Source organism: Anabrus simplex, chromosome 2 (genome assembly GCF_040414725.1).
Source record: "Anabrus simplex isolate iqAnaSimp1 chromosome 2, ASM4041472v1, whole genome shotgun sequence".
Classification (NCBI taxonomy): Eukaryota; Metazoa; Arthropoda; class Insecta; order Orthoptera; family Tettigoniidae; genus Anabrus; species Anabrus simplex.
Window position 1 is genome coordinate 10,901,701 of NC_090266.1, and position 18,470 is coordinate 10,920,170.

Below are 18,470 nucleotides of genomic sequence, written 5' to 3' on the forward strand. Positions count from 1 at the left end.
GGACTGTATCGCGATTGACATGTCTAAAGCATTTGATAGGGTGGATCATGGGAGACTACTGGCGAAAATGAGTGCAATTGGACTAGACAAAAGAGTGACTGAATGGGTTGCTATATTTCTAGAAAATAGATCTCAAAGAGTTAGAGTAGGTGAAGCTTTGTCTGACCCTGTAATAGTTGAGAGGGGAGTTCCTCAGGGCAGTGTTATCGGACCTTTATGTTTTCTTATATATATAAATGATATGAGTAAAGGAGTGGAATCGGAGGTAAGGCTTTTTGCGGATGATGTTTTCTCTATAGAGTGATAAATAAGTTACAAGATTGTGAGCAACTGCAACGTGACCTCGAAAATATTGTGAGATGGACAGCAGGCAATGGTATGTTGATAAACGGGGCTAAAAGTCAGGTTGTGAGTTTTACAAATAGGAAAAGTCCTCTCAGTTTTAATTACTGCGTTGATGGGGTGAAAGTTCCTTTTGGGGATCATTGTAAGTATCTAGGTGTTAATATAAGGAAAGATCTTCACTGGGGTAATCACATAAATGGGATTGTAAGTAAAGGGTACCGATCTCTGCACATGGTTATGAGGGTGTTTAGGGGTTGTAGTAAGGATGTAAAGGAGAGTGAATATAAGTCTCTGGTAAGACCCCAACTAGATTATGGTTCCAGTGTATGGGACCCTCACCAGGATTACCTGATTCAAGAACTGGAAAAAATCCAAAGAAAAGCAGCTCGGATTGTTCTGGGTGATTTCCGACAAAAGAGTAGCGTTACAAAAATGTTGCAATGTTTGGGTTGGAAAGAATTGAGAGAAAGAAGAAGAGCTGCTCGACTAAGTGGTATGTTCCGAGCTGTCAGCGGAGAGATGGCGTGGAATGACATTAGTAGACGAATAGTTTTGAATGGCGTCTATAAAAGTAGGAAAGATCACAATATGAAGATAAAGTTGGAATTCAAGAGGACAAACTGGGGCAAATATTTATTTATAGGAAGGGGAGTTAGGGATTGGAATAACTTACCAAAGGAGATGTTCAATAAATTTCCAATTTCTGTGAAATTATTTCGGAAAAGGCTAGGAAAGCAACAGATAGGGAATCTGCCACCTGGGCGACTGCCCTAAATGCAGATCAGTATTGATTGATTGATTGATTGATTGTTGTTTCCTATGCTAATGTGCAGAAGAAGTATGACAAAGGACTCAGACCTACCAATCTGTCTATGGGTGATACTGTTTTTGTCAAATCTTACCCTAGTAGTAAAGCTGTAAATAAATTTTCTGCTAAATTAGCAGCTCGTTATCACGGTCCTTGTACGGTATTAGAGTTCTTAACTCCAGTATCCTTGTTAGTTAATGACCCTATTGCCAAGCTCATTAGACGTGTACACTTGAGTCAAATTAAGCCCACTTAACAACCTAAATTTTGTAAATATATTTTATGATCTTACAACTTGTACTTATTTCTAAATTTACATTTAATGGTTCTGTTCAAAATTTGGTAACTTACCCATACACAAGATATATTGTCATTCATTACTATCGGCGGTCGGCTCATAAAAATGAACTTGTCGGAAAACCTTAAGCGACGTCGAAGCTTGTGCATCAAAATCATCACCGGTATCCTCCTTGAAATTTTTTCGGTGCTGTTTCGTTTTGAGTTTTCGAGTGACTAGCCATGTGTTTTGCACCTACGCGATTAATGCGTGTGTTTGTGTGTTTCGGCCTGCAAAGTTATTTTTGGTCTTGCTGAACAATATTCTGTTCTCCATCATATTTCTGTTGCAGACATTATCGCGCGATTTTCCATCCATGCAACTATAACTGATGAGCAGGAATATGTGTGACAATTATAATTGTTTACTGTGCCTTGTACTGGTACGATAAGGTTACAACGTATATGGTGTCAACTTGTCTGGTGTGTGGTGGAACGCTGGCCACGTTGCATCGCTTTCTGGTCACACTTAACGTGTTTATCTACTGGTATATGGTGAAGTTCTGCTATTCTTCAACCTAGTAAGACCATTCCATGTTTACTGTACTTAATATGTTGGACTATCACCTTCTGTAATCAACGTGTGAAGATTTAATTTGGACATTGAAATTGTGCCATATAATCTTGTATATGGCAGTATTGATTGATTGATTGATTGATTGATTGTTGTTTCCTATGCTAATGTGCAGAAGAAGTATGACAAAGTACTCAGACCTACCAATCTGTCTATGGGTGATACTGTTTTTGTCAAATCTTGTATATGGCCCTTCGCCTCCCCGTGTTTTAGCTTTCGGAGGGGAATTATCTGTGACAAGAATTTATGCTACCCTCATTTGTTAGACATGTGTATTTGTGTGTGGGGACTTTATCCTACCAATCTCGGCCATTGTTTGAATTGCCGTTAATTTATGTGCCTGAACTATGCCTATTTAAAATGCGTGTTTTGCGATTGTTACGTCGGTTCTTCGATTTTTCTGATTCGCTCAATAAGCTAGTTGATTCGAGCGCGCAAGCGCATTTCTCCTTAGAACAGAGCGATGCGCTTCTCGCTGACTAGAAGCCAGTCTGTTGCCGGCTGACCGCCATGACTGAAGCATTGGGTAAAGCTCTCCAGTACAAGATGCGGTTGAAAGTTGTTGGAGTGGAGTCTGATAATCCAGGCTAATAGCCACGTGAATTAAGGCATTTGCCTTAGTTGTAGCTTAATTATATTTTAGTGTGTTTTTATTTACAGTTCTTTACTACTTGTGTGACCGGAATATCTGAAGGAGGGCAATTCATTGCAAAATGGCCTAGAACGTAAGCTATTGGGTTACCATATATTAAATTGGACACACAAGGATGTAAGTACAAGTAACTTCTTAATTGTTTCGAAACTGTTCTGCTGCCGGATTATTTGGAGAAGAAGAATGTGTGTAACAAGCTACCTGTGACATCTATTATGTAACTTCTTTTGGCAACGCTGCTAGTATTGTTTCATGTCTACTCCGTGACTGTAACTGAAAAGGCTAGGAAAACAACAGATAGGGAATCTTCCACCCGGGCGACTGCCCTAAATGCAGATCAGTATTGATTGAATGATTGATTGAACCATACTTTGAAATTAGGCCTATAGTTTATGGACATGTCGACTACCGTTTATTCATTAAATTAAGCTGGAATTTCTTCTGCATCGGATATTTTAATGATTTAAGTTGTACCTTCAAACTATTAAAATGTAACCTAACCAAATTTTTGTAAAATTCTATAACCAAATCATAATTAATTAAAGTGTAATTCTGGAATTTGTTTCTTAAAGTTATTATTAATATTATTAATTTAGTCGGTGGATTTCCTTCTACTTTTCTTGGTTCATATTTGTGGTATCCATTGCACTGTTATCAATGTTTTGAAAGACGTTGTGTGCTAGTATTGTTTTTGTAATGGATCATTGTTTAATTACTTAATGGGATGGTTTATTTCCGGTCTTATTCGGCCATTACCGTTTTCCAGAGCCTCCTAAAATTAAAATTTAAAACTGCATTTAAATCCTCTATTGGTATTTGGTTGAAGGAAATGTTAAATTCAAAATATTATAATTATATTATTGTAATATCGAGGTTGTAGGAAGCTGAAATTTGTTTTTGTCATTTCTTGATGATAGTTACGCTTACCCTCCTCAGACAATCCGCGTCCGTGTTTTCTTTCTTTCTTTCATGATTGCGTGTCATACCTTTATCTTATCTCCGCCACTCAAAATTTTGTGTGGACCTTGCCTGGTGTTGATGTGTATGTTGGTTTGGTTTTAGGAAGCTGCATGCTTCGTGTGGACAATTCGGTTTTTCTGTGGAATTTTAATTGTGTTTCCCTTCGTAATGTGTAAGTAATTGGGAAATAGTTTTTACTTTGGGGTTCGTGCTACTCTCTCCTGTGTTCTTTTATTATTTACGGGTGGAATATTTGATTGGCTATCGTTGCCTTCAATGTTATGTGTGTTTCCGTGTTTCTGGCATGATTAAAATCCTTGTGTACAGGGTCTGGAAACAAATTTCAGTTTAGTGAGATTTATTGTAGTAGACCCGCTTACAAAAACACTGGTTAGTGGTGTAATAAATTTTCTAAAACATGGATCCGTTTTAACATTTGTCATTTATTGATTCTAATGCAAGCTGTAGTTTGTAATCTGAGTGTGTTTTCACGATTTTAATTATTTTAAAAATAGATATTTGTCTCTTATTTTAATGAATTAAATAAGATTTTCTTTCTTTTATGGAGTTCTATTTATTTATTACTATATAAAAATTATTTTACGTTGTTATCCGAGTGCGCACTCATAGTTTTATTGCTTTAAAATTAATTTTCATCCATAATTCGAAGAGGTTATTTAAAATTCAATTATTTGTTCTTCAATTTTCATTCATTAATCTTTTTAAATTTTCCTAATTTTTAAGTCAAGTTCAATTTATTGAAATTTAATCTTGCTTTCATTTAGTAGTTAGCAGTGTTGACCTGGCAACACCTCAAGTAGCTAGTTTTGATCCTGCCCTTTTCCTTTATGTTCTGTGCCCTCCACGCTGGTCTATTTAATGCTGCTGCTGCTCGATGGTGAGTATTTAGCTTCTTGTGCTGATTTGGTGCTATTTATGAGTTTTGATTATAATTCCTGGTTTCATCTTCATCGAGTTGCAATATGCACGTGTATATGCTGAAATGTTAGTACTTATTATTAAGTTAACTATCGATATTTGAAGTGCAATGACAGTACTGTAAATATTTCCTAGACACTGCAAAGAGAGATTTACTATGTTTTATGTATTCTTTGGTGATTTTCAACAGAAATCTCGTGTTCCATTTGTGTAATGTTCCCTATGGTCTTAGATGAGCCTTGAAATGTACTCACGTCTCGTTATACTCGCAGTAATCTGGAGATTCATCCAAATAAACCAGGTCAGTCTTCTTTGGTTTCTTGTGATCACGACTCATGGCACGAAGCTTTTTGGCGTGCCCAGTTTTGTTTTTGACGATTTTTACATGAGAAGCTCCTTCGAATCGTGCAGTTAAGGCATCCCCAACCACTCGAAACTGAGGAAGTTTGCGCCAGCAAACACGCACACTACACGATCCGGACATACCATGGCATTTGCATACACGCTGCATTCGGGATCGTATTGACTGCAACATACAAACACATCAAACAACATCAGATTCGGAACAGCTGGATACTTCCTAATTCATGATGCAAACAATGATATGCTGGACATTCATGACCTCATTGAGTCACACATATCAATGTCAATATGACAATTCAGCTATACCATACTGTTGGCAACGGTCCTTACTTGTCAACCATGTGCTCTAGCGTCAGTGGATTGGCAACTGTCAAGAGACCAGACTCACGAATGGTTCATCGAAAGGGGTATAAGTGAAGTACATTGGGAAGAAGAACAGGATTTCAGGGTAGGTGTTTACAGCATCAAGCAGAGGAGATGTAGGAGTTTCTTATATGGTGAACTTGAACGGATTCAAATCAAATCAAATCAAATCAAATCAAATCAAATCAAATCAAATCAAATCAAATCAAATCAAATCAAATCAAATCAAATCAAATCAAATCAAATCAAATCAAATCAAATCAAATCAAATCAAATCAAATCAAATCAAATCAAATCAAATCAAATCAAATCAAATCAAATCAAATCAAATCAAATCAAATCAAATCAAATCAAATCAAATCAAATCACACTAAGTTTACGCTGTTTTTACATTCAGTAGCGGTTAGACGTGCGGGGGCACAAAAGCATGGGTAGGGGAAGGAGGAGTGGAGGGTATCAAAATTGAAAAAGAAAGCTACAAAAGGGTAAGTTTTTAATGCTCTCTCAGCGTATTTCGATAGAGACGTAAAGATTGACTGAAGTGCGGTAGTAATAGAACTTTCACCAATGGGAAAATATTTACACATGTTAGACAGCGTGATTATACAATTAAAAAGCCATTCATTATTTGACTACACTTAAACTAACAGAAGGCATATTTACTGAGTGAGACTGCGCGCTGAAGCCGGGTGAATCATACCTCATTGTGCTATCTTACCTCACAACACGAGTCAGCGTGCGGTCAGCGGGTGAATCATACCTCAGTGCCACTTCCTCACAACACGAGACTGCGTGCGGCAAGCAGGTGAATCATACCTCAGTACCACTTTCTCACAACACGAGACTGCGTGCGGCAAGCAGGTGAATCATACCTCAGTACCACTTTCTCACAACACGAGACTGCGTGCGGCAAGGTGAATCATTGCTCAGTGCCACTTCCTCACAACAGGGGACTGCGTGCGGCAAGAAGGTGAATCATTGCTCAGTGCCACTTCCTCACAACAGGGGACTGCGTGCGGCAAGGTGAATCATTGCTCAGTGCCACTTCCTCACAACAGGGGACTGCGTGCGGCAAGAAGGTGAATCATAAACCAGTGTGCTACCCTTCCTCACGACAAGGAACTGCGTGCGGCAAGCAGGTAAATCATACCTCAGTGCCACTTACTTAGAGCAGGAGACTGCGAGCGGCAAGGATGTGAATCATACCTCAGTGCCACTTCCTCACAGCACGAGTCTGTGTGCGGCAAGGACGTGCATCATACCTCAGTGCCACTTCCTCACAGCACGAGACTGTGTGCGGCAAGGACGTGCATCATACCTCAGTGCCACTTCCTCAGAGCACGAGACTGTGTGCGGCAAGGACGTGCATTATACCTCAGTGCCACTTCCTCACAGCACGAGTCTGTGTGCTGTAAGCAGGTGATTCATAAACCAGTGTGCTACCCTTCCTCACGACACGGAACTGCGTGCAGCAAGCAGGTGAATCATGCCTCAGTGTGCTACCCATCCTCATAACACGAGACTGCGTGCGGCAAGCAGGTGAATCATACCTCAGTGCCACGTCCCCACAACAGAGGACTGCGTGCAGCAAGCAGGTGAATCATTGCTCAGTGCCATTTCTTCACAACACGAGACTGCGGTCGGCAAACAGGTGAATCATACCTCAGTGCCACTTCCTCGCAACAGGGGACTGCGTGCGGCAAGCAGGTGAATCATACCTCAGTGCCACTTCCTCGCAACAGGGGACTGCGTGCGGCAAGCAGGTGAATCATACCTCAGTGCCACTTCCCTACAACAGGGGACTTCGTGCGTCAAGCAGGTGAATCATACCTCACTGCCACTTCCTCGCAACAGGGGACTGCGTGCGGCAAGCAGGTGAATCATACCTCAGTGCCACTTCCCTACAACAGGGGACTTCGTGCGTCAAGCAGGTGAATCATACCTCACTGCCACTTCCTCACAACACGAGACTGCCGGCGGCAAGCAGATGAATCATATCTCATTGTGCTTCCCTTCCTCACAACAGGGGACTGCGTGCGGCCAACAGGTGAAACATACCTCACTGGTACTTCCTCACAACACGAGACTGCGTGCGGAAAGCAGGTGAATCATTCCTCATTGCAATTCCTCACAACAGGGGACTGCGGGCGGCAAGCAGGTGAATCATACTTCACTGCCGCTTCCTCACAACAGGGGACTGAGTTCGGCAAGCAGGTGAGTCATACTTCAGCGTGCTACCCTTCCTCACAACAGGGGACTGCGTGCGGCAAGCACGTGAATCATACCTCAGTGCAACTTCCTCACAGCACGAGTGTGCATGCGGCAAGGATATGGATGATACCTCAGTGCCACTTCCTCACAACAAAGGACTGCGTGCGGCAATTTGGTGAATCATAAATCAGTGTGCTACACTTCCTCACGACACTAGACTGCGTGCGGCAAAGAGGTGAACCATACCTCATAGTGCTACCCTTCCTCACAACACGAGACTGAGTGCGGCAAGCAAGTGAATCATACCTCAGTGCCACTTCCTCACAATACGAGACTGCGTGCGGCAAGCATGTGAATCATACCTCAGTGCCACTTCCTCACAGCACGATTCTGCGTGAGGCAAGGATGTGGATCATACCTCAGTGCCACTTGCTTAAAACAGGGGACTGCGTGCGGCAAGCAGATGAATCATAAATCAGTGTGCTACACTTCCTCACGACACGAGACTGCGTGCGGCAATCTGGTGAATTATAAATCAGTGTGCTACACTTCCTCACGACACTAGACTGCGTGCGGCAAAGAGGTGAACCATACCTCATAGTGCTACCCTTTCTCACAACACGAGACAAAGTGCAGTAAGCAGGTGAATAATACCTCAGTTCCACTTCTTCACAAGAGGGGACTGCGTGCAGCAAGCAGGTGAATCATACCTCAGTTCCACTTCTTCACAACAGGGGACTGCGTGCAGCAAGCAGGTGAATCATACCTCAGTACCACTTTCTCACAACACCCGACTGCGTGCGGCAAGGATGTGAATCATACCTCAGTGCCACTTCTTCACAATACGAGACTGCGTGCGGCAAGCCGGTGAATCATACCTCTGTCCCACTTCCTCACAGCACGAGTCTGCGTGCGGCAACAGTCGAATCATACATCATTGTGCTACCCTTCCTCAAAACACGAGACTTCGTGCGGCAAACAGGTGGATCATACCTCAGTTCCACTTCTTCACAACAGGGGACTGCGTGCAGTAAGCAGGTGTATCATACCTCAGTACCACTTTCTCACAACACGAGACTGCGTGCGGCAAGGTGAATCATTGCTCAGTGCCACTTCTTCAAACCAGGGGACTGCGTGCAGCAAGCAGGTTAATTATACCTCAGTGCCACTTCCTCACAACACGAGACTGCGTGCGGCAAGGAGGTGAATCATACCTCAGTGCCACTTCCTCGCAGCACGAGTCTGGGTGCGGCAACAGTCGAATCATATATCATTGTGCTACCCTTCCTCACAACACGAGACTGCGTGCAGCAAGCAGGTGAATCATACCTCAGTGCCACTTCTTCACAACAGGGGACTGCATGCGGCAAGGAGGTGAATCATACCTCAGTGCCACTTCCTCACAGCACGAGTGTGCGAGCGGCAACAGTCGAATCATACATCATTGTGCTACCCTTCCTCACAACACGAGACTGCGTGCAGCAAGCAGGTGAATCATACCTCAGTGCCACTTCTTCACAACAGGGGACTGCGTGCAGCAAGTAGGTGAATCATACCTCAGTGCCACTTCTTCACAACAGGGGACTGCGTGCAGCAAGCAGATGAATCATACCTCAGTGCCACTTCCTCACAAGAGGAGACTGCGTGCGGCAAGGAGGTGAATCATACCTCAGTGCCACTTCTTCACAAGAGGAGACTGCGTGCAGCAAGGAGGTGAATCATACCTCAGTGCCACTTCCTCACAAGAGGAGACTGCGTGCAGCAAGGAGGTGAATCATACCTCAGTGCCACTTCTTCACTACAGGGGACTGCGTGCAGCAAGCAGATGAATCATACCTCAGTGCCACTTCCTCACAAGAGGAGACTGCGTGCGGCAAGGAGGTGAATCATACCTCAGTGCCACTTCTTCACAACAGGGGACTGCATGCAGCAAGGAGGTGAATCATACCTCAGTGCCACTTCTTCAGAACAGGGGACTGCGTGCGGCAAGCAGGTGAATCATACCTCAGTGCCACTTCTTCACAACAGGGGACTGCGTGCAGCAAGGAGGTGAATCATACCTCAGTGCCACTTCTTCACAACAGGGGACTGCGTGCAGCAAGGAGGTGAATCATACCTCAGTGCCACTTCTTCACAACAGGGGACTGCGTGCAGCAAGCAGATGAATCATACCTCAGTGCCACTTCCTCACAAGAGGAGACTGCGTGCGGCAAGGAGGTGAATCATACCTCAGTGCCACTTCTTCACAAGAGGAGACTGCGTGCGGCAAGGAGGTGAATCATACCTCAGTGCCACTTCTTCACAACAGGGGACTGCATGCGGCAAGGAGGTGAATCATACCTCAGTGCCACTTCTTCACAACAGGGGACTGCGTGCGGCAAGGAGGTGAATCATACCTCAGTGCCACTTCCTCACAACAGGGGACTGCGTGCAGCAAGGAGGTGAATCATACCTCAGTGCCACTTCTTCACAACAGGGGACTGCGTGCAGCAAGGAGGTGAATCATACCTCAGTGCCACTTCTTCACAACAGGGGACTGCGTGCAGCAAGCAGATGAATCATACCTCAGTGCCACTTCCTCACAAGAGGAGACTGCGTGCGGCAAGGAGGTGAATCATACCTCAGTGCCACTTCTTCACAACAGGGGACTGCGTGCGGCAAGCAGGTGAATCATACCTCAGTGCCACTTCTTCACAACAGGGGACTGCGTGCAGCAAGGTGGTGAATCATACCTCAGTGCCACTTCTTCACAACAGGGGACTGCGTGCAGCAAGCAGATGAATCATACCTCAGTGCCACTTCCTCACAAGAGGAGACTGCGTGCGGCAAGGAGGTGAATCATACCTCAGTGCCACTTCTTCACAACAGGGGACTGCGTGCAGCAAGGAGGTGAATCATACCTCAGTGCCACTTCTTCACAACAGGGGACTGCGTGCGGCAAGGAGGTGAATCATACCTCAGTGCCACTTCTTCACAACAGGGGACTGCGTGTGGCAAGGAGGTGAATCATACCTCAGTGCCACTTCCTCACAAGAGGAGACTGCGTGCGGCAAGGAGGTGAATCATACCTCAGTGCCACTTCCTTCCAGCACGAGTCTGCGTTCATCAAGCGGGCGAGTCATCCCTCAGTGTGCTCCCTTTCCTCACTGCACGAGTGTTCTCTAGGCAGCGAAATGTGCTTTGTTGGCATTTACGTTAATATTTTTCTTATTAATTAAGGAATTATAGGAAGGAGCTAAACTTTGCGGATTTGTTGCTTTTTTCAGTCTGTCGAAACTGAAACGTAGTCAGCTGAATAGTATAAAATACTTTTTTCCCTTATATTGGGGGACTACCTCTCCTCGCCTTCCCCCCTCCACCGCAAAATCGCCTCGGTTTTTTTGATTCATGGTCACCTAGACATGACCATGCATGCTTAGACTTGTTCGTTGTCAAGGTTACTTTCTCTCTTTCTTCGCAATGTATGCTAATAAACTTTTCAGTCTATCGGATACTGTAGTAGAGAGTGGATCTAGGTTTATCCTATCGTGTGCTTTCAAAGACGCTGAGCAAATTTGCGGAGCGTAATGAATTACACCTTGTTTTTTTGAGACGGCATAAACAACTGCGGATCGTGAAAGCATCAATGTAAACGAAATGTAGAGACACGCTAACGGAACACTTACCCTTCTTCCTGCTTCATTGTTGTGAAGATTCATGAGACCCTCAGCGGTGTAGCGATTCTCTCGTACATCCACAAATTCTCTGCTGAATTTTTCTCCATAATGAATGTCCTGCGGAAAATAAATCACAGCTCAGTGTTATATGAATATCTCAGGTGGGGAGCAAGGTTTCACTTTTAAATGTTGATGGTTAACAGTAACTAGAACAACAGTTATATGGAGGTGAAGGTTCCACGGTGTTTACTTTCCGGGTTGAACCGTGTTCTTGTTATCTGTATATTTGCCGATGTTTCGAATACATTGCAGTATTCTTTGTGAAGGCGACTGAAATGACCCTGCTCCCAGGCAGCAATCACACTACAAGGGTGGCTCCTGACCTGGGTCAATCAATCAATCAATCAATCAATCAATCAATCAATCAATCAATCAATCAATCAATCAATCAATCAATCAATCAATCAATCAATCAATCAATCAATCAATCAATCAATCAATCAATCAATCAATCAATCAATCAATCAATCAATCAATCAATCAATCAATCAATCAATCAATCAATCAATCAATCAATCAATCAATCAATCAATCAATCAATCAATCAATCAATCAATCAATCAATCAATCAATCAATCAATCAATCAATCAATCAATCAATCAATCAATCAATCAATCAATCAATCAATCACTGATCTGCATTTAGGGCAGTCGCTCAGGTGGCAGATTGCCTATCTGTTGTTTTCCTAGCCTTTCCTTAAATGATTTCAATGACATTGGGAATGTATTGAACGTCTCCCTTGGTAAGTTATTCCAATCCCTAACTCCCCTTCCTATAAATGAATATTTGCCGCAGTTTGTCCTCTTGAATTCCAACTTTATCTTCATATTGTGATATTTCCTACTTTTAAAGACGCCACTCATATTTATTCGTCTACCAATGTCATTCCACAACATTTCTCCACCGACAGCTCGGAACGTACCACTCAGTCGAGCAGCTCGCCTCCTTTCTCCCAGTTCTTCCCAGCCCAAATTTTGCAACATTTTTGTAACGCTACTCTTTTGCCGGAAATCACCCAGAAGAGTTCGAGGTGCTTTTCTCTGGATTTTTTCCAGTTCTTGAATCAAGTAATCCTGGTGAGGGTCCCATACACTGGAACCATACTCTATTTGGGGTCTTACCAGAGACTTATAAGCCCTCTCCTTTACATCCTTACTTCAGCCCCTAAACACCCTCATACCCATGTGCAGAGATCTACACACGAACTAACTCATTCCATAATCAACATTTCTGAAGCAAATCTACCAAAAATATCTCAGAAACCTCCTAAACATTTCTGGTGGAACGAAGAGCAAACAGTCATGCGTAAACGTGTTCTTGCTTGTCACAGACTTTACAAACGAAGTCGTTGTCCTCTTATCCGTCAGCGATACGAAGAAATATACCTTATAGTTAAGGAAGAACACAAGAATTTGATAATAAGAAGGAAATCAGAAAAATGGAAAGAATTCTGCTCACTCCCTACGAGATGTAATCCTTGGGGTGTTGTTTACAAATTAACAAAAAAGAAATCTGAAAACTTCAATAATACTATTTGCTCAATTGAATCAGACACAAAATCTTTCTCCGACACTGCTGATGTTCTTATCAACTCTTCCTTCTCCGAAGAAGATGACGACACAGAAACGCAAAAGGCCATTAGATTATTTTCCACTCTCCCTCCAAAATGACAAGAAAGCACCAGGTTGAGATGGACTATCAGAGAACATTATAACAAATATCCACTAGTGTTTTCCTTCCCTGTTTGTCACCCTTTTTAATAAGTGCTTGGTGTTCAGCCTCTTCCCTACATCTTGGAAAATTGCAGTTGTTAAAGTAATCCCTAAAGGCATTATTTCAAGAATATTTACTGCCAAATCTTTTAGGCCAATTTGCCTTCTTCCAGTTCTGAGTAAGATTTTTGAGGAGTTAATAATAATATATCCGTTCATTTGATTCAATTTCCGGGTTGAACCGTGTTGTACTTGTCTGCACATCACGTACAATTTGCCAACGTTTTGAATACATTGCAGTATTCTTTGTCAAGACGACTGAAATACCCCAACTCGATCCCAGTTAATCAGTCTCCCAGGCAGAAATTACACTACTAGAGTGGCCCTGATCTTGGCCTTTTATATCCTAACCTTTCTGGCTGACGTAAGCCCTGATTGTCTCGTGAGTATTGTGGAAAGTATGTGTCACAGCCGGGTAGTGGGGCATGCCCGCGCTGTTATGTAATGGGGTTGCGGCCCGTGTGTTTATGTTGTGGTCTGTATGTCTTAAACTATGAATGATAGGCATCCAAGAATTACTGATTTTATATCCTTCTTCTAAATTTATGTTGTTCGGATGTTTCTTGATTTCGATAGCCTCACGGATTTTCCTTTCCAGATTCCAAGGTATAGCTGCTAGGATCTTGGTCTTGTCAAATGATATTCCGTGCCTAGTTTCGTAGGAATGCTCGGCTACCGCTGAAATATCTGTGCTTTGGTTCTTGGTGTGACGGATATGTTCTTTTAGGCGGGTGGAGATCAGACGTTTTGTCTCACCTACTTATATAGCAACAATCATTTAAGTCAATGCCAGTACGGATTTACTCCACAAAAATCGACAGAAGATGCTGTTCTTAGTGTAGTAGAATGGAGTGAGTCTGTTTCCTCCATGCATCACAAAAATCGACAGAAGATGCTGTTCTTAGTGTAGTAGAATGGAGTGAGTCTGTTTTCTCCATGCATGAAGTAGCTATGCTAACTTCACTGGATATCTCCAGTGCATTCGATAATACCTGGTGGCCAAAAGTTCTGACTCAGTTGAAAAAGAAGCTCTGTCCCGAAAATGAACATACATTAATACAATCTTACTTCCAAAATCGGAAAGTTAAACTTGAAGTCGGATCAGCAGTCTCTTCAAAGATCCCGAATAGGGTTTACCCACAAGGATCTAGTTGTAGTCCTGGTTTCTGGAACATTTTATACGATGACCTTCTAACTTTATGTCTTCCTCTTGGTTGTAAAGTTGTGGACTACGCTGATGACGCCATTCTTTAAATTAAAGCAGATATTGTGCGGGATCTGAGAGTAAGAGCAAATTTTTCTCTTGACATTTTATTTACTTGCGGTTGTGGTAATAAATTACAATTTAATCCCCAGAAAACGAAGGCCATGATTGTTACAAGGAGAAGGAAACTGAGAAAGCCTAAAATTAAAATGAATGGACAAAATATCACTATGGAAACTCATCTTCTTCATCTGGGAGTTGTGCTTGACATGAAGTTAACCTTCAGGACCCATTTCAATAAACTACAACAGAAAGGCTGTAAGTTTATGCAAGGTTTAGCTATTGCCTGCAGACCTTCTTGGGGACTAAATTCAGAGGTACTAAGTATTATTTATGATATAGCGTTTGTACCTCTCATATTGTATTGTGTTTCCTCTTTTCGAATGACATGGAGAAGAAATGGGCTCAGCATAAATTGATGCAAATTCAGAGAGGATTTGCTTTTCGTATTTCCCATGCTTACCGCACCACCTCTACTGACGCAGCTCTTCTTATTGCAGGCATTGAGCCACTATTTATGATGGCGATAGCAAAAGCTGAACTCACTTTTTTGAAGAAAAACCAAGTATCACCTATGCCCATTCTGAATACCACTCTAGAGCAAGTTTGTCATTTTCTACAGTCTGATCACCCAAGTCTCTTCAAAAACTTCATGTATGAAAATTGTTCAATTGTCCATGACTGCTTTATTTACACAGATGGATCTCGCATACCAAGCACAGATGAACAGGACAAAGATGGATGTGCCTTCGTTGTTCATGGAAACGATTCTGTGGTGTTCTCATCCCAGTACAAACTCTCTTCCACATGCTCTATTTTTTAGGCTGAACTGTTGGCGATGAAATCTGCGATCGTATGGCGCAAATCTAACAATAAGAAATCTCGGTTATTAATAGATTCGCAAGCTGCGCTGAATGCGATAAATAATAAATATAATCTGAATCCATTAGCTGTAGCTATTAGAAATACAGCTCACAAAAGTTCGCACACCTGTTTTGACTGGATTCATGGTCATTGTTGGAATATCTGGGAACGACAAATCTGATCCTCTGGCAAAAGCAGCGGCTACATCTAATTTGGAAATTGCTTATGACAAAACATCACCTAGCTACGCTAAAAGCATCACAAAGAAGCACGCAATCCATCAATGGTACAACGTTTGGACTTCTTCCACCAGAGGCCAAGTCACCAGAGAAATATTCTTCCCCGAGGTTTTCAACCGCCTGCAAAGTAACGTGTTGGTGCCATGCTTTGAAATTACTCAATTTTTGACTGGTCATGGCAAGGTGGTTATTATTTTCATCGATTGGGAATCAATCGTCCTGATGGCTACGTGTATGTTTGTGGATCACCTACTGTTTGAATGACTTGAACTCTCATTTCAATTATTGCAACATTGCAGTATCAAAACCCCTGTATCATTTGTTTAAGAAGCTATGCTGTTACAAATACTTTATTAACTTCATCCACTTCATTTTCCAACGATAGATACATAAATTCATTTTCATTGTAAAAATGAATATGTATTTTAACTATAACCCTAGTATCATATGTAAAATAGGGTACCAAACTGCTTTGGATATTCAATAATAATAATAATAAAAATAATAATAATAATAATAATAATAATAATAATAATAATAATAATAATAATAATATTAATAATAATAATAATAATAGGTACTTTAAGACATACACAGGTTCAATAAAGGACATTCCGGGGATCATTAATGAACAAGGGGAGTGTATATGTGGGGACTTACAGAAGACAGAATTATTCAGTAGGCGGTATGTCTTTTTTTATATTAGGATAATATTTTTGATATTATGATAATTTCCAAGTATAGGAGGATAATACTGGCGAAGTACTGCAATTTACCTACGATAATAATGATTTTTTTTAAATGTACAAAGTTTGAAAGCTAGAAAAGTAGCTGAGAATGACAATATTAAAGGTAATGAATTTGGAAATAGTGCCGTACCTGAAATATTGATAGGTTTACTGTTTATGCCAAGGAGCTATAGCAAAATTACTGGCGAGTTGCTGCCCAGTCTGCAAAGGAATAGGTGATAAAACGAAAGCGGATAATTAGAGGCCATGTGTATCTTGTAAGCTCCGGGGAAGCATTCTTTGTTGATTATATCAGACGCGTTTGCAATATTACGAACTGATTTCATAGCAGACATTTTTGATTCATAAAGTCAAATGAACTGTACCGCTATTTATAAATCAAAGGCTTTTAGTAGGATAAAACATGGCAGAATGCTGAAAAAAATGATGATCACACTAAAGTGCAACGTAGTCGAATGGGTGGCTACATATATAGCAAACAGAACCTAGTGGGGTGCAGCGTGGGAGTAGTTTGGACTTTTATGTTTTCTTATACATATAAATGATACGAGAGAATGAGAGATGGTGATGTTGTACTGTGAGATGGACAGCAGGCAATTGTATGATTGAATTCGTTCACCATTTATCTGCCCAGATGGCAGATTACCTGCCTGTTTTTTCCTAGTCTTTTCTTAAATGATTGCAAAGAAATTGGAAATTTATTGAAAGTCTCCCTTGGTAAGTTGTTCCAATCCCTAACTCCCATACCTATAAACGAATATTTGCCCCAATTTGTCCTCTTGAATTCCAACGTTATCTTCATATTGTGGTCTTTCCTACTTTTAAAGACACCATCCAAACTTATTCGTGTACTAATGTAATTGCACACCATCTCTCCACTGACAGCTCGGAACACACCACTTAGTTGAGCAGCTCGTTTCCTTTCTCCCAAGTCCTCCCAGCCCAAACTTTGCTGCATATTTGTAAAGCTACTCTTTTTTCGGAAATCATCCAGAGCAAATCGAGCAGCTTTTCTTTGGATTTTTACCAGTTCTAGAATGGAGTAATCCTAATGAGGGAACCATACACTGATTGGGATCTTACCAGAGACTTCTATTGCACGCATAAGGCGAATAGCCAGATGAATAAATGAAATTATCAATTTCAATGTGTGAAAACTACAGATGGCAAATTCAGTGGAGATATTTCACAAGTTCGCAACAAAGTGACCTCACAGAGAGAAGATACATCCCCTCAACTTGCCTTAAAGCACGTCCCAGGAAGACCCAATGGTAATAAACAGCCTCCAATAAAATTAACAAGTCGGCAGCGGGACACCCCAGCACAACTTTCCCGTAAGAAATGGGACGTTGGAATGAAAGTTGCCACACCCTAAAGAGAGAAGAAGAAAGCACTAGCACATGAGACAGTATGATATGTGAAACCCCTCTGAGAAATTGCTTGGTTCTTCTTCAAACACGTCAGTACGGCTGTAGGCAGTTTTCGGCCAATCAGGAAATTAGAAATTTTAACCACCCTGCCGGAGCAGAAATATTATTTAGTCGTTTGCGATCTGGAGAAGGGAATGCATTGATGCATTGTTGGATGCGCTAGCGAGTGGTTGACTGTTCCAAGAGCTCTGTGTTATCTCAGTGATAAAGTAGTTAATAATTGTAGAAATTAACCAAATTTTGTGTGTGTGTAATACATTTAGCTCCACAAATAATTGTGTTTAGTGTTTATTTGTAGTAATCTGCGATTAGTGGCATTTATTTACAGTTTTCACACCGAGTAGCTCCGTAGGCGTTCGCTAGATTACAACTGGTAATTTAGGTCTGTGTGAAAGAAGAAATATACCTTTCTTTTTAACAGTATTATTAAAATATCAGTAGGTTTGTTGAAAAAAATACGGTACTTACAAAGACGGGATATTAAAAAGAGTCGTAACTTCGGCAGCGGTTATATCTATTAGTGCAGGCATTTGACAGGGTATTTCAAATAGCAGTTCAACGGTCCCACCTCACGAAGATAATAACTTCTTTTAATAACGCGATGCTGTTGTAAACTTTGTTTAAAGAAAGGATTTCAACAGATTACACAGTATTTCACTGGCGAAATAGTCAACAGTCGTAATTGTTATTGATTATTGTCGCTCTTCTTATTCAAATATTGGCATTGTTGGCTACAGTCTGTGAACAAAGGGTGTAGTGTATCAAGGAAATATAAATAAAAATATGGTGATTCTTGTATTCTGATCATTGTAGTTCTGAATAGGCAGTTAAAGTATCCGTAATTTATATTTCACACCCTCTACATTTCAGTATTTATGAGCGGT

The 18,470-nt window shown here is 41.5% G+C and overlaps 1 protein-coding gene across 1 annotated transcript in view; it reads right to left on the reverse strand.

The window, feature by feature from the left end:
• LOC136863450 (protein Wnt-4a) overlaps positions 1–18,470 on the reverse strand; it is a 401,792-nt gene that overhangs the window by 56,990 nt on the left and 326,332 nt on the right. The window contains exons 5-6 of the mRNA XM_067139856.2: positions 11,217–11,324; positions 4,869–5,140 (exon numbers count right to left, since the gene is read on the reverse strand). Coding sequence (XP_066995957.2) covers positions 4,869–5,140; positions 11,217–11,324 — 380 coding nt within the window. The remainder of the gene's footprint in view (positions 1–4,868; positions 5,141–11,216; positions 11,325–18,470) is intronic.